The sequence below is a fragment of the Sphaerodactylus townsendi genome, linkage group LG03 (assembly GCF_021028975.2).
Source record: "Sphaerodactylus townsendi isolate TG3544 linkage group LG03, MPM_Stown_v2.3, whole genome shotgun sequence".
NCBI classification, from domain to species: domain Eukaryota; kingdom Metazoa; phylum Chordata; class Lepidosauria; order Squamata; family Sphaerodactylidae; genus Sphaerodactylus; species Sphaerodactylus townsendi.
Window position 1 is genome coordinate 147,222,359 of NC_059427.1, and position 21,250 is coordinate 147,243,608.

General features: G+C 47.1%; 1 protein-coding gene across 1 annotated transcript; it reads right to left on the bottom strand.

The window, feature by feature from the left end:
* Positions 1–1,514: 1,514 nt before the first annotated feature.
* On the bottom strand, positions 1,515–16,889 carry LOC125427908 (zinc finger protein 787-like). Its single transcript, XM_048487474.1, has 3 exons — positions 16,839–16,889; positions 6,524–6,642; positions 1,515–2,017 (listed from the first exon to the last, which is right to left on the bottom strand). The coding sequence occupies exons 2-3, from the start codon at positions 6,597–6,599 to the stop codon at positions 1,515–1,517; spliced, it is 579 nt and encodes a 192-aa protein (XP_048343431.1). The 5' UTR covers positions 6,600–6,642; positions 16,839–16,889.
* Positions 16,890–21,250: the final 4,361 nt, after the last annotated feature.

Sequence of the window (21,250 nt, forward strand, 5' to 3'; positions counted from 1 at the left end):
CCCTCCTCACAACAAACACCCTGTGTGGTGGGTGAGGCTGAGAGAGCTCCGAGAAGCTGTGACTAGCCCAAGGTCACCCAGCTGGCGTGTGTGGGAGTGCACAGACTAATCTGAATTCCCCAGATAAGCCTCCACAGCTGAAGTGGCAGAGCAGGGAATCAAACCCGGTTCCTCCAGATTAGAATGCACCTGCTCTTAACCACTACGCCAACTGGAGGTGAAGGTCTGCTTTTTTCCTGCATTCATCCCTTACTAAGCTTTCCTCACCTTTTGCTTCCTTGCCTTCCCACCAACTGAATTCAGATTCGCATCTTACACTCCCCTCTGGTCTTCCTTTGACGGTCTCCCCAGCCCTGAGGACTAGAAAGAGCTTTAAAAATAGAAGAGTCTAGAAGCTGAGACGTGCAGGTTTTCCATACCGCACACTGCTTATAAGAGCCTTTGGGTTTAGAAGCTTTCAGGCCTACGCATCTCTCTTCTTCGTGTCACACCAGTCTCTTACTAGCCTCTCCCTCAATGTCCGTCCAGCACCTCTTCAGAATGTTATCATTCTACCCATTGCCTTTCAACCAGCCCCTCTTGATCACCTGAGTACAAAGCTGGAAATAGTTTCCTAGAGAGAGAGACTAGTCCATCAAGCTAAAGAGGGGCAGAAAAGATTTATTTCAGAAGACTGATTCTTCCTCTCTCTTGCTTCCTCTCTCCCTCTCACTGCCCAAACCAGGCAACCAAGAATCCATGTTCTTTCCAAGGTCAACCTAATTAAGCCAAGAAGTGCCTTTCCTCAATAATCCAGTCAGTTATTTTGTTTGGAGAGTGGATCTCTTCTCCCCCCCCCCCCACCCCCCTTGTTGATTTCTAGTATGGCTTCTAGCTAAAGAATATCCCCCACATTATATACAGCGTCAGAGCCCAAGCTCTGCTGGTTTGCAGAAGATCAGTGAGAATTGTACTCCATGTTGCTCTTGCCCCATAGGCAAGTCATCCAGCCCCAAGCAGTCTCTCCCACTGAGTGAGTGACGTCTGTGCTCTCAGCCCCATTTCCTTCTCACCACATTGGGTTTGCTCATTGCTCCCATCTCTACTCTGATCAAGGAGAGCCCGTGATAAGAGCTGAAAGAGTCCCCACATATCACAAGTCGAACGACTGCAGACTACTCCGGCCATGGCGATGCGCTCCATTCTCAATCCGGCAGGAGCCGGAGGTCAATGTACAAAGATCGGCTTGTGCACTCTCTTGTGGCGGACAAGTGTGGTACTCTTAGTGAAACACTCTCCACACTCCACGCAGATAAAGGGCTCAGAGGGGGCAATGCCATGGTGGGCAACACGGTGGCGTTCTAATTCGGAAGGCTCCCGGAACCGCTGCCTACATTCTGGACAAGGGTACAAATGGGGGATTCACTGTCGTGGCGCATGAGCTGGTGTTTCACCACCAGACCGGCAGTGAGAGTGTTACCGCCATATACTCAGGACAGCGGAATGGCCGTGCGCCTGTGTGCGTCCGCCGATGCTTAGCTAGGTTCTTGCTCTGAGTGCAGCTGCGGCCACAGTCCCCGGTGAGGTGTAATGGCCGTTCTTCCGTGGTGGATGTTTTGGTGCTGGATCAGGCTGGAGCTCCAGCTGAAGCTCTTGCCGCAGTCGCGGCACACGTAGGGCTTTTCACCCGTGTGGGTGCGCCGGTGCTGCACCAGGTGCGAGTTCTGAGAGAAGCTCTTGCCGCAGTCGGAGCAGGTGCTGGGGCGCTCTCCGGTGTGCGTGCGCTGATGCCGCAGAAGTTTCGACCAGTGACTGAAGCTCTTGCCGCACTCGTTGCAGATGAACGGGCGCTGCTTGCCGGAACGCGGGACCACTGTGGTCGCGACGGCCACTTCGCTGTCGTCATAACTACCGGGTGGCAGTGGGCTCTGTTGCTGTTCCACTTCGGACCCATCCTGTTGCGACCCTCCCTTCCAGCTGGGCTGCCTGAGCTCATGCTCCAGGAAATCTTCTCCTTCACTCACTACATCTCTATCAGCTGTAAGGGAGGAAGAGACCCGTGTTCAGCCACAGATAATAAAAAAGACCTACAAGCCAGAAGAATATCATTCGCAGTTTTCACAAAGAAGTCCCACTCAGCTTAAACCCTGTACTAAAAAACAAAATTTCATCCAGGGCTCATATTCTGTACCAACAGCTGAATATATAACCTGCATTCCTTGTGCTAATATACATAGACTTGGGTCCTATACAACCAGATCAGGGCTGCACTGCATCATTGACAGCTTTCGTGCCTCCTTCCTCTCTCTCCAGTTCTCTGAATCCTGTGCCCCTGTGGATCAGTAAGGGGAAGAAGAAGAAAAATAGTTTGGATTTATACCCCTCTTTCTCTCCTGTAGGAGACTCAATCTCCTTTCCCTTCGCCCCACCCACAACAAACATCCTGTGAAGTAGGTGGGGCTGAGAGAGCTCCAAAGAACTGTGACTAGCCCAAGGTCACCCAGCTGGCGTGTGTTGGAGTGCACAGGCTAATCCAGTCCCCCAGATAAACCTCCATAGCTCAAGTGGCAGAACGGGGAATCAAACCCGGTTCTCCAGATTAGAGTGCACCTACTCTTAATCACTTCGCAACTGCTGCATGGTCTAAGCCAGTGGTGGCGAACCTATGGCACGGGTGCCAGAGGTGGCACTCAGAGCCCTCTCTGTGGGCACGTGCAAACAGAGTCCCCCCCCCCACACATCTAGGCTGGCCTGGGCCGCATTAAACCTAAGACCTAGGCCCCTTCTGCACATGCAAAATAATGTGTTTTCAAACCACTTTCACAACTGTTTGCAAGTGGATTTTGCTATTCCGTACAGCTTCAAAGAGCACTGAAAGCAGTTTGAAAATGCATTATTCTGCATGTGCGGAATGAGCCCATGTTTTGGGGAAGCAGTGTAGGTAACCCTGTTAAGCACTGTTAAACCCCACTGATTTTCATGCGAAGAACTAAAGTGCGATCCTTTATCTGGGAGTAAGCTCGGTTGCTGGCAATGGGGCTTGCTTCTGAATAAACCCTCCTAGGGTCGTGATTCACCCATTCAAAGAGCTGCACGGTTGCTTCAAAGCAAAGCCACCGACTACCACCAAGCTTACTCCCGAGTAACGCATGCCTCAGAGCCACCTGTTTTTTCTAAACTAAAACCTCAGTATTCAGGTTAAATGGCCGTGTTGGCACTTTGCGATAAATAAGTGGGTTTTGGGTTGCAGTTTGGTCACTCGGTCTCGAAAAGGTTCGCCATCACTGGTCTAAGCCGATCCCATCAGATCTTGAAAGCTAAGTAGAGTCAGCACTTGGAAGTGAGACTTCTCAAGAAGACTGCAGAGGAAGGCATTGGCGAACCACCTCTGTTTCTCACTTGCCTTGAAAGCCACTTGTTGGGGCTGACAGAAGTCAGTTGGGATGTGATGGGTCAGGGGACTCCCAAGAAACATGTAGATCAGGGGTAGGGAACCTGCGGCTCTCCAGATGTTCAGGAACTACAATTCCCATCAGCCTCTGTCAGGGCTGATGGGAATTGTAGTTCCTGAACATCTGGAGAGCCGCAGGTTCCCTACCCCTGATGTAGATCAAAGGTGGTACAATGAGAGTGGATAAACTTTACCCACCCCTCCTTCTGTGAATAAAAACGCCTACAACAAACACAACAGGTAAGTGTGTGTGTGTAAAGTGCTGAAAAATTGTGCTGACTTATGGCTACTCATGTAGGGCAGTGGTATGCAATCCCATGGCATCGGGTTAGAGGTGGCACCGGTTTTTCTTTCTGTGCAAGGCACGCCAGCAAGCAGGAGAGTTCATCATGGGGGGGGGGGGGAACGTTCAAATAATAATAATACACACACATATCTAGGGGTCGGCCTGAGCAGCTGGGCTCGATTATTAAAGCATTAAACCTAAGACTCAGTTTGTAGGAAGCAGTGTAAGTAACTTCTGTTAAGCACTGTTAAACCCCACCAGATTTTCATGCAAAGAACTAAAGCGCGATCCTTTTCCTGGGAGTAAGCCTCGGTTGCTGGTAATGGGGCTTGCTTCTGAGCTAACCCCTCCTGTGGGTTGTGATTCACCCAGCTGTTGGAAGAGTTGCTAACGGCTGCTTCAAAGCAAAGCCACCAACCACCACCAAGCTTACTCCTGAGTAATGCACGCCTCGGAGCCAACTGCATTGGTTTTTTCTAAACTAAAACCTCAGTATTCAGGCAGGTTAAATGGCCGTGTTGGCACTTTGCTATGAGCAAATAAGTGGCCTTTGGGTTGCACTTTGGGCACTCGGTCCTCGAAAAGGTTCGCCATCACTGCTGTAGGGTATTCAAGGCAGGAGATTAACCAGTAGTTTGTCATTGCCGGCCTCTGCACAACAACCCTGGCATTCCTTGGTGGTCTCCCGTTCAGTTACTAACCAGGGCTGCTCAGCTTCTGAGATCTGATGAGATCAGGCTAGCCTGGGCCACCTAAGTCAAGGCAGAAAAAGTAAATAGGATCCAAGAAATAGTTTCTATTTTTCCATAATACTTTTACAAGGTTGCATAATGGGTCAAAGTGAGTTTGGTTTAATTCAGCCCCTTGTGCTTTTCATTGTCCAATTGGTAACACCTCTTGAAACTGGGTATATGATTGTTCAATGTATATTTCATGATTGAACCCCTGGTTGAACCTCCATTCCAGAATGCTTGGGGTTGTTTGTTTGTGGGGAATCAGTGACAGTATATACCAGTGGTGGCGAACCTATGGCATGGGTGCCAGAGGTGGCACTCAGAGCCCTCTCTGTGGGCACACGCAGAGTGCCCCTCCCCACACATCTAGGCTTGCCTGGGCCACTGGGCTCGATTATTAGCATTAAACCTAAAACCTAGCTTCGTAGCAGTGTAGGTAACCCTGTTAAGTACTGATTTTCATGCGCTGAACTAAAGCACGATCCTTTATCTGGGAGTAAGCTTGGTTGCTGACAATGGGGTTTGCTTCTGATTAAACCCTCCTAGAGTTGTGATTCACCTGTTGGAAGAGTTGCACAGTTGCTTCAAAGCAAAGCCACCGACTACCACCAAGCTTACTCCTTAGTAACGCATGCCTCGGAGCCAACCGGTTTTTCTAAACGAAAACCTCAGTATTCAGGTTAAATTGCCGTGTTGGCACTTTGCGACAAATAAGTGGGTTTTGGGTTGCAATTTGGGCACTCGGTCTCGAAAAGGTTCGCCATCACTGGTACATACGTATCTAGTGATATGCCTCATCTCACTTTAGCAGAGAGTGAATTCTGGCATGTACATTAAGAATATTCTCACAATCCGAACATTGTTCAACCCTCGCAAAAATGGGAAGGGGGAGAATGTAATGAGGGCTGCACTGTTTGGTTGTACTCAGGGGTGGAAATAAGCCTTGTAGTAAGAAAGTTACTGAAATGCTTTGAGCTGCCCTAGAAAGACACCACCGGTAAGAAACACAAGTTTCTTTCACCTGTGCACATGCTCAGGCTAACTTCTGTACCTACAGACTTGATGCAAAATGAACATTTCTCTCCTTTTCTGTGAAAAATTCACAGTACCCTTTCTAGCAACTGTGGCTCAACAACAAACTATGGTCCTTATAAGACAAGTTGACCTGAAAATGTGCAGGATAGCTTGTTCGATTCTACCTATGATGATGGATAGGGGCATGCATTTGGCTAAAACCAAGCTGAACATATACTCAAAAAACCCACCTCAGTGGTATTTTTAGTGCCCCCCACATATTCCCAGGAAACCCCCAAACAAAAAATGGTCCTGAAAAATCTTTAAGGAGCAGCAGTGGCGTAGTAGTTAAGAGCAGATGTACTCTAATCTGGAGGAACCGGGTTTGATTCCCTGCTTTGCCGCCTGAGCTGTGGAAGCTTATCTGGTGAACCAGATTAGCTTATGCACTGCAACACATGTCAGCTGGGTGACCTGGGGCTAGTCACAGTTCTTCGGAGCTCTGTCAGCCCCACCCACCTCACAGAGAGTTTGTTGTGAGGGGGGAAGGGAAAGGAGTTTGTAAGCCCCTTTGAGTCTCCTACAGGAGAGAAAGGGGGGGGATATAAATCCAACTCTTCTTCTTAAAATATTCAGCACTTTTGATTAGTTCAAGGTGTTTTGGGGCCTCCTTCTCCCTATCCTTGACTTGAAGTTGCAAGTTGCCTTTGTTCTGTGCCTCTCAGGAGCTTAAAGGGCCGATTCTGCCAGTGGTAAACTGCAATACTGCAAGGCCAGGAAGATTTTCCTTAGGGTATAATGGAGTTGATTTTTTTCAGATTACTGAAAATTCTCCAGCAAAAATAAATACCAGTATGGAAATCAGGGGAAATTTGGGAATCCTGAAAAATTTCAGGTCCAGGATATCCAAATTTTTTTTTTTTTGCATACTCATAGTCATGACCCGGAAGCTTCTGGAAATATTAATTGTTCAAAGCAGAGGACCTCACGACCCAAGGGCGTGGAAAGGTCCATCGAAGGATCCAAGCAAGGCCATCCCAGTGGGACCAAGACTCTCACCTACGTAAACTTGCCTCACGATCTCTCCATCGTCCGAGTCATGGATCTCCACGATATCTGGGTCTTCACACTCCATTGTAGGAAACCTTGACCAGCTGGAATCTTATGGCTGACAGGAGCTGAAATTTGAGACGTTGGGAAGCGCAGGTGGAGTCAGTGACAGGTTATACAATGAGATTAGAGAACCAGAAGACACTGTATTCTGAGGTCTCAACGCTTCTCCCCCCCCCTCCCCCAGGTACCATGCTTTCCTATTTCTGATGCCAACCTCACGTGTCTTGCCTTACCCTGTTCATCCACAGTCCCTCTCTAACAGGGGGTAATGTCTATACAGAGAACAGGGCTCAAGGCTTAAACGCGGCCTTCTTAAATCTGAAAATCCTGCCCTGTAATCCTAAACGGGTGAAAGTTACACGGTGGTGATCACTTATTCAAGCTGCCCGTGTTCAGAGGCACCCTTTACTACTAGCCAATAGCTTGCAAGATATGCTCAGATCAATTTATATCCCACTAATAGAATGTACAGCATGGTTGTCGTGGTCCAGAACAGGTGGATAGCCTAAAGCAGTGGTGGCGAACCTATGGCATGGGTGCCAGAGGTGGCACTCAGAGCCCTCTCTGTGGGCACACGCAAACAGAGTGCCCCCACACACATCTAGGCTGGCCTGGACCGCTGGGCTCGATTTTTAGCATTAAACCGAAGACCTAGTTTGGGGAAAGCAGTGTCGGTAACCCTGTTAAGCGCTGTTAAACCCCACTGATTTTCATGTGAAGAACTAAAGCACGATCCTTTACCTGGGAGTAAGCTTGGTTGCTGGCAATTGGGCTTGCTTCTGAGTAAACCCTCCTAGGGTCGTGATTCACCCGTTGGAAGCGTTGCACGGTTGCTTCAAAGCAAACTCACCGACTACCACCAAGCTTACTCCCGAGTAACGCACGCCTCAGAGCCAACCATTTTTTCTAAACTAAAACCTCAGTATTCAGGTTAAATTGCCGTGTTGGCACTTTGCGATAAATAAGTGGGTTTTGGGTTGCAATTTGGGCACTCGGTCTCAAAAAAGTTCGCCATCACTGGCCTAAAGTATTTTAAATCCAGCCCTCCTAATGGAACATTGCTACCCTTTTGATACCGTGTGAGGATCCGCTACCGTGTTTTATATTTCACGGACAACATAGGCTCAGGGGTCTACCACATCTAAAAAAGGCTTAGGACAAGAGGTTTGTGCTAATGAAGTGGGATTTTCCCCTCACAACCACCCTCTGAAGCTGAGAAGAAAGTGGATAGCTGTTGTTCCCTCAGTGGACGACATGTAGGCAGACTGTGGATTTGAACCGGAGTCTCCCAAAACCTATTCAAACAAATCCTGCTGCTTTTGCTTTGGTTCCTCTCCATCATTCAATATGTCTACTGCTATTTATTTGGTTTCCTGTAAATTTATAGTTTTACGGAGTGATGCCAGTCTGGAGATCCCCTGGAATTACATCTGTCCTTCACAGTGATGAGGAGAGGGGGAACTGCGCGCCCCCTCCTGCCCCCGCCACGCCACACCCCTGCCACGTGATAGCGATGGTGGTGCCCGGGACAAGCCGCCCCGGTTGTCCCCATTGCCGCTACGCGTCTGGTCCTTCAACTACAGCAGTGATGGCGAACCTTTTGAAGACCGAGTGCGCAAATTGCAACCCAAAACCCACTTATTTATCACAAAGTGCCAACACGGCCATTTAACCCGAATACTGAGGTTTTTAGTTTAGAAAAAATGGTTGGCTCCGAGGTGTGTGTTACTCGGGAGTAAACTTGGTGGTCATCAGTAGCTTTGCTTTGAAGCAATCCGTGCCACTCTTCCAACGGGTTAATCACGACCCTCAGGAGCAAGCCCCATTGTCAGCAACCGAGCGTACTCTCAGGTAAAGGATCGCACTTTAGTTCAACGCATGAAAATCAGTGGGGTAAACAGCGCTTAACAGGGTTACCTACACTGCTTCCTGAAAACTAGGTCTTAGATTTAATGCTAATAATCAAGCCCAGTGGCCGAGGCCAGCCTAGATGTGTGTGTGTGTGTGGGGGGGGGGCACTCTGCACTTGCCAACAGAGAGGGCTCTGAGTGCCACCTCTGGCACCCGTGCCATAGGTTCGCCACCACTGAACTGGGTTGGTGAGACTGCCCTTAAGAAAATGGATGAATTGGATGGTGGACTCTGTGGCAATACGCCCCATTGTGGTCCCTGTCTTCCTTAGGCTCCACCTCCAAATCTCCTTGATCTTTGCAACCTGGAGATGCCAATCCCACCACCTGTTGCCCACCAGTGTCCAGGGGGACCCGTCAGCGCAGAAAATCAATTTCACTTTTGTTAGCCCCTCCAGAGACCTAAGGACCAAGTCTTTTGAATTAAAAACAAAAACTAACCTTAACTCAATGTGATAAAACTCCATCGGGTCAACGAGCTAATTCAAACAAAGAGCTCATCTAACCTGAACTTCAAAGATCCTTGGGGCTGGAGATTCCACTATTCCCCACGCAGGGTTGCCAAGATCTATATAAGGCCTGGAGCTCTCCCAGAAGTATGAGAGAACTACAGCCTACAGAGAGCAGTTGCCCTGGAGCAGGGGTCTGCAACCTGCGGCTCTCCAGATGTTCATGGACTAAAATTCCCATCAGCCCCTGCCAGCATGGCCAATTGGCAGGGGCTGATGGGATTTGTAGTCCATGAACATCTGGAGAGCCGCAGGTTGCAGACCCCTGCCCTGGAGAATGGCTGCTTTGGTGAGTGGATGTTATGGCATGATAGTAGCTGAGGCTCCTCCTCTTCCTCACCTCTCAGAGGGGTTCAGTCCATAGGGCCCCTCCAGATGTTCAGGGTCCGGCCACTCCCATCAGCCCTGCCACTTCGCCATGCTGGCAGAGGCTGATGGGAATTGTAGTCCATGAACATCTGGAGGGCCATAGTTTGAAGACCTCTGCCCCAGAGGTTCTAACCATCCCCCACCCCAGATCCCCCGGAGTTTCCCAACCCAGAGTTGGCAATTCTAACTTCAGGCAATGTCAGAAAAGAAGAAATTTCTTTTGGTAAGGGACAAGTTTCACCAAGAAGAGGATGCTATGTATGTATGTGAGTGAATGAGAAAGAAGAGGGGGGGATACAATTTTTAAGCCCACCCCAAGCCCCTCACAGCAACTGTTGTTACAGGAACTTGCAGAATCCATAACATTGAAAATGTCACCTGTCATTAAAAAAGCATATTTTAAAGTAGGAAGGTAGGTAAATTTTGTATATTGGTGCACAACAAGCGTAGTTCCTTATTAAAACAAAGAGTCAAGACTGTGTGAATTCGAGTGACTGTAATAATGTCTGAAGATAATGTTATTTATTAATAGATTTTACAATGGATTTTAATTTATATTATATTTTTGTATAAGTGGAGTGCTATGGAATCACATGTACTCTGATTTTAAACTATTGGCTGGCCAAAAGGCCGTAATAATAAATATCTATCTATCATCAAAGTAGGAGCATTTCCTGTCATTCAAAAAGCACGTTTTAAAGTAGGAGCGTTTTGGAACGTCTCTGAGGTCCTATTCCTGTGTAATGTTATAGCTACAAAAAAACCCCCTATGTATAAAGATAGGATATTATTTGAAACAAAAGTAATGTGCCTTTCCAACGGGCAGCCTTCACTAGTTTCTCTCCTGCAGTCTGCTTTGGCCAGCGAAACCATTTATCTTCTCTTCTGGGAAGCAGACATTTATTACTGGACCCGAGCAAAAAATAAAAGGCAAACCCTAATGATATTTAAGACTGTCTTGACGGAAGAAGAAAACAGTTTAGATTTATATCCCATTTTTCTTAACTGCACGGGGTCTCAACGCCCTAATTGCAAATCTGCCTTCCTGTAGAACGCTCTGCACATTTGTTTTAGAAGAAGAAGAAGAGGAGTTTGGATTTATATCCCCCCTTTCTCTCCTGTAGGAGACTCAAAGGGGCTGACAATCGCCTTGGCCTTCCCTCCTCACAACAAACACCCTGTGAGGTGGGTGGGCTGAGAGAGTCTCAAGAACTTCTACTAGCCTGTCACCCAGTTGATGAAGTGGGAGGGGTAGGCTAATCTGAATTCCCCAGATAGCCTCCACAGCTCAGGCGGCAGAGCTGGGAATCAAACCCGGTTCCTCCAGATCAGAGTGCACCTGCTCTTAGCCACTACGCCACTGCTGCTCTTTTTTATTGTATTGTTGTTTTTTTACGCCACTGCTGCTCTTTTTTATTGTATTGTTGTTATTTTATTGTATCGTTGTTTGTTGTGCACCGCCCTGAGCCCTTTGGGGGTAGGGCGCTTTACCAAATCGAATAAAAATAAATAAAAATCAATCAATAAATGCCCAGTTTTCATTATGGGACATCTGGAGCTTTTAAATAATCCATATTCTGTCTGAATTACTCGACTAATTCACTGTGCAGAAGAGAGGGAGAGTTTTGACAAGGGCCGCTTCTCGCTCCTGCAGTCGTGGGACATTCTCCATTGTCTCTAGTCTAGTGATACAGGCAGATGGCATTTTTGACCTCACTACAATAAACCAGAGGCAAAGAGATTCCCATTCGAATGCAGTACAATATAATAGCATCCAAGACCCTTCACAGCCTTCTAAGGACAAGGCTGGACACCTGTTTTTAATTCTTATACCCCACCTCCTCTCCTGAATAGGGGAGCCAAAATGCTCCTCATGCTAACAATGCCGCCTCATGCCACAGCTTCTCCATTTTAGCCTTTGTGAGGTGGGCTAGGTTGCAGTTGGCCCAAATCACCCAATAAGCTTCCATAGCAGATTTGACCTGAATCCTCCATATCCAGTATGATATCCTAACACTTATTCCCATATGTCCCTACTAGGCCTCTACGTTCAGCGGAGGCCAATTTGCTGGTAGTCCCTGGCCCCTCAATGATGCGGCTGGCCTCCACGCTGGCCAGGGATTCCTTTACAGCCCTTGGCCTCCCTGCCTTGTGGGAACACTCCCCTTCCTCCAGCTGTCCTGGGTCTGGCGGGATCTTCAGAGTTCTGCAGGGCCTGCAAGACGGAGTTGTTCCACCGGGCCTTTGGAGTGTCCAGCCGCTGATATAAGTGCCCCCACCTCCTCCTACATTTTGGGCCCATTACCATCTATGGGCCCACTCTTTCCCTCCTCTGGGAGAGTTTTTAACAGGGATTGCTATGGCATTGTTGCTATTAGTCGCTCTTTAATTGCTGCATTTTTAACTTTAAATTATTTACAGTCTATTATGTAACTGTTATTATATATGTTGTTCATCACTCAGAGCCCCTTCGGGTTAGCGTCTATAAGACTGAGAAATAATAAATAATAATAATAATAATAATAATAATAATAATAATAATAATAATAATAGTAATAATAATAATAATATTCCAGTTCTTATTCTGCATGTTATTGGGTTCTTCACACGGACAAAAAGGGCTGCCATCTCTCCTCATGGCGCCATTGAATTTCTGTAGACCAGGCTTTGGGGTTAGCAATCACCCCTAATTAGTAGGTAGGGAAGACTGTCTCGAAGGTGACCAGGTGGAAAACATCTTATTAAAAAAAAGCAGTGCTTCACCCACTTCCCCTGACACTGCCAATATGTCTCGGAATTTCTAAACTGTGCCTTTGGGCCAGTCATTTCTGCAGATTTATTTCAGAGCAGTTTTGCAGAATCCGTGCCAGGACTCAAGGCTATCTAGAAACTGTGCCCCAAAACCTTTCTTTCAAATGCCACAAGAAGCAGCCTTTAGTCATTGAGGTACATAGGTGTTCATTCTGGCGCTTTCAGAGCTCATGGATTCATACCTCCCATTTCAGCCCCTGCTAGCACGGCCAATTAGCCATGCCAGCAGGGGCTGATGGGAATTGTAGTCCATGAACATCTGAAGCGCCAGAGTTGGACACCCTGAATTAGCCAGTGGATCTATCAAGGTCCATATTGCCTCATTTGACGAGCAGCTATTCTCCGAGGTCTCAGGCTGAAGTATTTTGTATCACCTGATCCTTTTAACTGGAGATGTCGGGAACAAAACCAAGGAACTTCAGCGCACAAAGCAAATGTTTCATTCTTTGATCCACGGCCTTCTCTCCAGTCCCCACATCTACAGGGTCTGGTTGGCCTTTGTCCAGGACAGAGAGAAATTCAGGGAGGCATGTGCACAGTCATTCGAGACTCAGGGTTTGACTCTCAGGAACCAGGTGATGCAAAGGAAATCCTAATGCTAATGAAATCCTGCCCTCAAGAAGTGCCTCGGCCTGCAGGTCATCATGGACCGAGGGGTTGCACCCATTCTCACAACAAATGGTGTGGGTGGAAAGGCACAAGTCACAGCTGACATTAGGAGCTGGTTTGTCACTGCCTGCTTCCACGTGGGTGACAGAGTTCTGAGGAGGCGGCGGCAATCAAACCTGGTTCTCCGGATCAGAGTCTGCTGCACTTAATCATATCCCACCAACAATCTCAACAAGTGGTGGCATCTAGAAAATACCTTCCTGCTTTTACATCCAGCATCTGCTATTTCTCATGTACACTGGACTGATAGCATGCAAACGGACACTATATTGGAAGCAGTTTCATCACAACAACGAACCAAATCCACATTGTGCCTACACCTTACCCTGTTGCTTCAGCATGGATTGTTTATGCTCAGTCGTTTCCATGTACTGATCCAGACAGAACATGTCAATCTGTCCTGGCTTGCGTGTTTCCTGCACCCTCTGCAGGACATAAGTGAATCTGTTCTGACTCACCCCTTCTCTCTCTCTGCTGGGAATGTCTGAGCCTTCTGAATTGCCCGTGGTCACACAAATCCAGCAATCTCATAAAGTCCCTAAATCCCAATCCTTTTAATTCAAGTTAGGGCTGCAACATTAATGGTGCCAGCTTGTGCAGAATTACTCTTTAAGTACAAAGGATTTCTAACCGATTGGAGCATCTCTGCAGAGGACCGTTCCACTGGTTGACTGTTTGGTTCAAAACCTTTTGAGCACACATTCCTGTTCAATAACACAGGCAAAAAACAAACAAACCAAGAGATGCTACGCACCATCTCACAAACAGGAAGGAACGCCTTTTCACATTATTAAGCCCATATGAACAATGTGGACTCTTTTCATCAAAACTATTGTTTTATTATTCAGATGTCATGCATGAGATTTAACCCATTCCAACTACAACAATCAAACTACTAAGAATTCTTTTCTCTGGCTGCCAACAGTAATACTAATAAGATGATTCACAGCATTCAGTGGGATGCCCTACAAAGAACCACCTAAATGCCAAAAAATCAAGACTGTAAATATTCCTGCAAAATAGTACGGGTTAACTTTGGTAAGTATGGTGGCCAAAGGCTCAGTAAGGAATAATGAACACTATAAGAACATAAGAACAAGCCAGCTGGATCAGACCAGAGTCCATCTAGTCCAGCTCTCTGCTACCGCAGTGGCCCACCAGGTGCATTTGGGAGCTCACATGCAAGATGTGAGCAATGGCCTCTGGCGGCTGTTGCCCTCAGCACCTGGACTGTTACAGCATTTGCCCATAAACCCATAAAGAGGTTTGATACAACATCAGATCTGTTACAAAATTGAAATCAAAACAATGTCTTCACATACAACTGGACCACTGCCATTCAGCCATTCATGCATAACTTCTTCTAATTTCTTCTAATTTTAAATTCTTCTGATGTTAACACTGTTATTTCATGTTCTCAGAGGGGAATAATAAACAATTTAGTGTTGTAGGGAGCCTGGCTGGTATGAAGAGCCGCCTCTCGATATTTCGTATCTGTATTGGCATCTTTCAGATCCCTGGAAGATGACAGCCACAGATGCAGGCTAAACGGGCCAGGAGAGAATGCTGCTAGAACATGGCCATACAACCCGGAAACCACACAGCACCCAAGTGATTCGGCCGCGGGAGTTTCCTTCATACAATAAACAAATTAGCTGTCCATAGATGTGTAATTTTCGCTGAAGCATTCATCCTTATGAATGCCCAGCCTGATCAAGCAAGAAAAAGCTTCATCATTCCACAAAGTATGTAAAACGTCCAGCAAGGCATTTTCACAAAAAGAAAAAGGCTACAGTATGGCATAACAGTTAAGGAAGACTCTGAGCTATGCCACTGTGTATGCTATATGTCAACTGTTTGTTGTATGCATTATCCTGCCTCATTTTCAGTTTTTGTAATTTCATTTTCTGCAATTCAGTTGGATATATATCACATCTGTTCCTTTTCTGAACTGTTTCTAATTTTGATAATCAGTCCCGTTGCATTGCTTATTAAAACTCTCCTGCTATTTGATTACAGTGTTTCCCCTGTGCCTTGAGTCTAAGCAAGAAACGTGGACTAGAAATAAATAACACTATATATACTATAGCTACATAATAACTTCATTAGTTTAGGCTTGTTGGGTTTTTTTTAAAATGCATGCTTGCTGTTATTGTGTGCTCCCAACCCCAGCCCCTTTTCCCACCCCCACAAAACACACATTTTAAAACAGAAAGTTCAAAGACTGAAGTTTGCTTAGATGCTTCACCTTTTCTAGCAACCCACACACACTGGCCTAAGAGGAAATATCTCCCACCTTCAGTGGATCATCTGCTGAAGGAAGCTTCATCATTCCACAAATTATGTAAAACGTTCAGCAGGGCATTTTCATGAAAAGAAAAAGGCTACAGTATAGCATAACAGTTAAGGAAGACTCTGAGCTATGCCACTGTGTATGCTATATATCAACTGTTTGTTGTACACATTATCCTGCATTATTCCTAAAATATATGGTTGCTTCTGGTTAACTTTGTAAGTATGGTGGCCAAAGGGTTAGGAATAAGGTAAGGAATAATGAACACACCATAAGAACATAAGAACAAGCCAGCTGGATCAGACCAGAGTCCATCTAGTCCAGATCTCTGCTACTTGCAGTGGCCCACCAGGTGCCTTTGGGAGCTCACATGCAAGATGTGAAAGCAATGGCCTTAAGAACATAAGAAAGACGCTGATCAGACCAGAGTCCATTCAGTCCAGCTCTTCTGTTACCGCTGGTGGCCCACCAGGGTGCTCTTTTGGGAGCTCACATGCAAGATGTGAAAGCAATGGCCTTCTGCGGCTGTTGCTCCCCAGCACCTGGACTGTTAAGGCATTTGCCCATAAACCCATAAAGAGGTTTGATACAACATTGAGATCTGTTACAAAATTGAAACTAAACAATGTTAGCTATATAACTGGACCACTATATAACTGGACTAGGAGGAAGGCTCCAATCTTTGCTCAGTAAAGCAATAGAAGACGGGCCATTCTTTTCACCAAGAACTTCCTGCCTGTCATCGACCCAGATGCCATGCGTATATTTTGAACTGGGAGTGGGTGGAATCTTGTTATAACAGTGACCCGTCCTCCCAATGAAGCCGAACCAGGTTCATTGTGGGGGAGAGCTCCAGCTACCTTTGGAAAGATCCAATTGGATTCCGCACAGCCCATTTATAACGGTTGCAACTCGTTATAAACAGGCTGTGCAGAATCCACCTGAATCTTTCCAGCACCCCCGGAATCACAACTTTGCAGGACCAGTTTTTTCCCTCTGTCGCCTTCGAGGTATTACATCTTGGGAAGACAGCAATGTCATTCCAAGCAGCAAAGACAAGACAGGTGGTGGGGAAATCCGAAGCAAACCCCCCCCCCTTTCCTCCGAAGCGAAACAGCTGCAGGCAGCCTCCCAAACCCGGCAGTTTTTCCACAAGCACCCAAAATAGAAAACCAACCGGCCAGTTGACATGGCGATGAGAAACAAGGACACAACTATTCCTGGCGGGGGGTGGTGGGGTGGGGGTGGGGACATCTCCCAGGATGGGGATTTCCCGAGCCACGACAAGCCATCGCAGTTCTTTGCATTGCACCCGGCTGGGCAATGCAACATTTAAATCGCTAGCAATGCAACAACAATCGCTAGCAATGCAACAACAATCGCTAGCAATGCAACCTTTAAATCGCTAGCAATGCAACAACAATCGCTAGCAATGCAACCTTTAAATCGCTAGCAATGCAACAACAATCGCTAGCAATGCAACCTTTAAATCGCTAGCAATGCAACAACAATCGCTAGCAATGCAACGTTTAAATCGCTGGGAGGGGGAATGGGGATGAGCTGACTCCGGATTGTCTCCGGACGTTCCTTTTCCCCCACGCGGCAATCCGGCTTGCAAACGACAGCCCCGCAGGCGACGCTTTCCCTCTCCCTTCCACCCCCGCAGATCTCTCGATTAAAAGAAGAAGAAAACAACTCACTTGCAGAAGGGAGCAAGAGATCCTCTCTGATTTGGTCTTGATCGTGCGGCCCTCATGCCTCTGCCCAGTAGGGCAGAAAGCTCGCAGGGAGCGCAAGACGCTCAGTCCTCGGCTCAGGGGGCTGCTGGGAACAGGAAGGTCCCAGTTTCATGTAATCCCCCAGTCCTCCTCCCCGGCTGTTATTTCCTGGGGATCGCTAGGAAATGTCGCTCTATGATCTAGGGTTGCTGTTGCCTAAAGTTACTTTTCTTGGAAGTGAAAATGCAGTGCTGGAGGAGGGGGGCGGGGGGTCCTGTCAATCATAGGAGCCGGGTTCTGGGCGTTTGCCCTTGATCGTGTGGTGCAGTGGCTACAGAACTGGGCGTTGGCGCCGACTTGGATTTATGATGTTGTGGCGCTCTGGCCGTCATTCAAAGCTGGACTGTCTTGTCCACACAGGAAAATCCAGTTCCTGTGTAGTGTAGATTGCTGTAATGTAGGGATGTGTAGTGTAGATTGCTGTAGTGTAGGGATGTGTAGTGTAGATTGCTGTGTAGATTGCTGTAGTGTAGGGATGTGTAGTGTAGATTGCTGTGTAGATTGCTGTAGTGTAGGGATGTGTAGTGTAGATTGCTGTGTAGATTGCTGTAGTGTAGGGATGTGTAGTGTAGATTGCCGTAGATTTGCTTGGGGAAAGTGTAGGGATGTAGAAAGGCAGATTGTTGCAGTGTAGGGATGTAGTGTAGATTGCTGTGTAGATTGCTGTAGTGTAGGGATGTGTAGTGTAGATTGCTGTGTAGATTGCTGTAGTGTAGGGATGTGTAGTGTAGATTGCTGTGTAGATTGCTGTAGTGTAGGGATGTGTAGTGTAGATTGCTGTGTAGATTGCTGTAGTGTAGGGATGACAGCCACCAAGGGGGACCTGGGAATTCCTTAGAATTACAGCTCGTCTCCAGACTACTGCATCAGTTTCCCTGGAGAGAATGGATGCTTTGGGTTCTAGGGCACTGCACCCCACTGGGGCCCCTGTCCTCCCCAAGCTCCACCCCAGATCTCCAGGAGTTTCCAACCTGGAGCTGGCAACCCCACCCCACCCTCCCCAAGCGCCATCCCCAAAATCTCCAGGTATTTCATTATAAGGCTGCTCACAGACTCCCAGATCCTCATCCAAACATTATCGCTTAGCAGTCAGGGGTCTGCAACCTGGGCGGCTCTGAGGTCATGGATTCATCAGCCTGCCAGCATGCACAATTGGCCATGCTGGCAGGGGCTGATGGGAATTGTAGTCCATTTATTTATTTATTTATTTATTATTTCTGAGGCTTTGATACCCAGCCTACTCCTAAGGGCTCTGGGCGCACAAATAAAACAAAAGCAACAGTACAGAATAAAACATTAAAAGCAGCAGTAATTAATAATTATCAGGAAAATGAAGAGGGTCCAAATATCCTAATGTCAAAATTCCTCCAGAGGGAGTGGCATGGGGCCTCGGTGACCAGTGACCCAGATGTCAGGGTCAAACGAGGGACCAAACAAGGAGCCAAACAGGGGGGGGGTACCACATCAGCGTCGTGGGTACTCCAAAGGTCTCAAGGGAACAGTCTCCGCCTTACAGGCCCCAAGTGAACTCACCAAGTTGCTCAGGGCCCGACAGCCGAGGGAGAGCTGCCTATCAGGCCGGGCCAGCCGTAGCGCCCTGGCCCGCCGTGGGAGGCCAGCCACATCATTGAACATCTGGAGAGCCTCAGGTTGCAGACCCCTGAGCTAGCTCTATCCTACTTGTGGGATACTAGCTCCTACTGAGCTAGCTCTACCCTACTTGTGAGTAAGGTTCATCATCTCCAAGACTGTTGTTGATCTACAAATCGCATTCCTGTTCTTCACCTTCTCGCAGGCTCGTGGTTTTCCTGTGGGCCAGAGATGATTGTCTCTCCCTCCCGTTATTACAAGCAGCGCTGTGTTGTCCAGTACAGTATCTTAATGACGATTCTGTTCTTTCGCCACTCTCCTCATGTTCCCTGCAATGATTTTTTAGTCCTAGCAAATGAGAGACACAGGCTGGTAATTTGTCATATTTTCATATGTTTGATGCTCATGAAGTACAACCTTCCTTCACAGCTATCGGATAAAACACTGAACAGAAGGCTGAGCCTTCACAGAATCTTGAATTACAGGAAAGGCCTCTATCAGTCTGAAGTTCCTTGTGATTTCTACAGGGCCTGGCCAGGAAAAGGTACCAAGTGAGGTTAGAAACGAAGCCGCAAGTATGAGTCATATCTTGTTCTAGCTTTTAGATCATAGAACTGTTCTCCGATAAAGACTATGTTCCCCCTGCCAGCATCATGCTGGCAGGGGATGATGGGAACTGTAGTCCATAACATCGGGAGGGCCGCGAGTTTGACACCTGTGTTTTAGATGATCAAATTGTATTTGAGGATATGTATCCACGTGTGTTTAACAGGAAACTCTTGATACTTCTTTCACCGTCCACACATATCAAAATGCCAGCTTCTCACCACTGCCACACATTTGCCAGGGTTTCTGGACAGAGATGATGCACGCTCTATAAGCGTGTTAGATAATTCCTTTGCTTGAACAATGGGCTACAAATATTTTCATAACCGAAAGATCCTGTGAAACTCAGGGGGCAGAGAAGCAGAAACCTTATGAACAGATAATCTCCATTCACAAGATCCAATCTGCTTGCAGATGGAGGCATTAGCCGTCATCATATACTTGTTGTGTATGCAGGGGCCTTGTAACACAGTGTAACCCTGAACAGTTTCACCCTTCGAAATTCACTCTTTGTTTAAGATTACATACAAGAAAGTCAAAAGAACTGTTCACATGTGACAATGAATGCACATACCTCCAGCGTGGTGTAGTAAGAGCCAGTGTCGTGTAGTGATAAATCTAATCTGGAGAACCGGGTTTGATTCCCCGCTCTGCCACTTGAGCTGTGGAGGCTTGTCTGGGGAACCAGATTAGCTTGTGCACTCCAACACATGGCAGCTGGGTGACCTTGGGCTAGTCACAGTTCTTTGGAGCTCTCTCAGCCCAACCCACCTCACAGGGTGTTTGTTGTGGGGGGGGGGAAGGGAAAGGAGAGTCCCTTTGAGTCTCCGTACAGGAGAGAAAGGCAGGATATAAATCCAAACTCTTCTTCTTCCTGCTGCTCCATCCCCTGAGCAGATTTGATGTAGCAGCAGGAAGAAAAAAATGTGGGGGGAAAGATATGGTGAGGTGTGCGATGCTGGCCAGTGGGTCAGGCTGACTTGCATGGTAGAGAACCCTCAAGGACTTCTGGGAGGGCACCTCACTCCCTCCTTTCCCCACTAGTGGCGTAGCGCCCAAGGGGAAGGGGGTGTAGAGGGGCATTCCGGGGTGGGGTGGGTAGCACTGCGGCAGGGGTACAGGGCAGTTCCACCTCGCTCCACCCCTGCTCCCCACACTATTTCCTCTTTCCCTCCTCCTGTCACCCCCATATCCTCTCCCCTTACCTTACCTTGCCTCAGTCTTACTTTCTCAGCCATTCACCTACCTTTTATCTGCCTTCTATCTTCAGCTATATTTATTCACTAGCAGGATACCCGTGCTTTGCTACGCATACTTCATCACAGCCTCTCTATGAATTTCGGGGTGACATTCAGCATACTTCTTTACAGCCTGTTTGTGAACTTTGGGATGACATGCAGCATATTTCCTCACAAAATATGCTGCATATTTTGCAGCAGCTTCCTGTAGTTGTCTTTTTCTAATGCAATGTGTAAATCGCTTTCTGCGTTTAATTCCTCTTCTCCCTTTAGCGGTTTCAGCGGAAGGAACAGATCCGTATGCGTTGAGGAGGGCGCTGTTAGAATGCAGTTGGCGCACCATTGGATCAATCGTGTTTGTTGTTTGGTGGGCATTAGCAGAACTTGTTGAAGCGACAAATGGAGTTAAAGCTTCAAAATGCCCTTCATTAAAATGTCCTGTGAAAAGAAGCTATATATATATATATATAAATGCGAAATACCACTGACTGACTGACTGACTCATCAAAAGAACTCAAAAACCATTGAAAATACCATGTTGAAGGACTTAAAACTCGTGGTGTTTAACTGTCACCCTTAGAATGTTCGTGCAGATAGCCAGAGTTGAACAGTAAATATCTAATAAGTCGAGTGGAAGTGAATATTTTGGAAAATCCTTTCTTAGCGAGAACCTGAAGCACATAACGAACCGGTGTGCCAAGTTTCAACTTTGTAGTTTCAGTGGTTTTTGAGTTCTTTTGATGAGTCAGTCAGTCAGTCAGTGAGTGGTATTTCGTGTTTATATATATAGATTTACATCATTTATACCACAGCTTTCCCAGCCACCAAATCAAAGTCCTTGGGTCATCCCAGGGGGGGATTGACCATAGCCGTTTCATCTAATATAGCTGTCTCTAGTCT

Bases quoted from the DNA above. Each gene is read 5' to 3' on its own strand.
- LOC125427908 (XM_048487474.1), bottom strand. From the start codon at position 6,599: ATGGAGTGTGAAGACCCAGATATCGTGGAGATCCATGACTCGGACGAT. The intron at 2,018-6,523 runs GTGAGAGTCTTG...CCTCCCTTACAG, and splicing joins CGTGAGGCAAGTTTACGTAG to CTGATAGAGATGTAGTGAGT.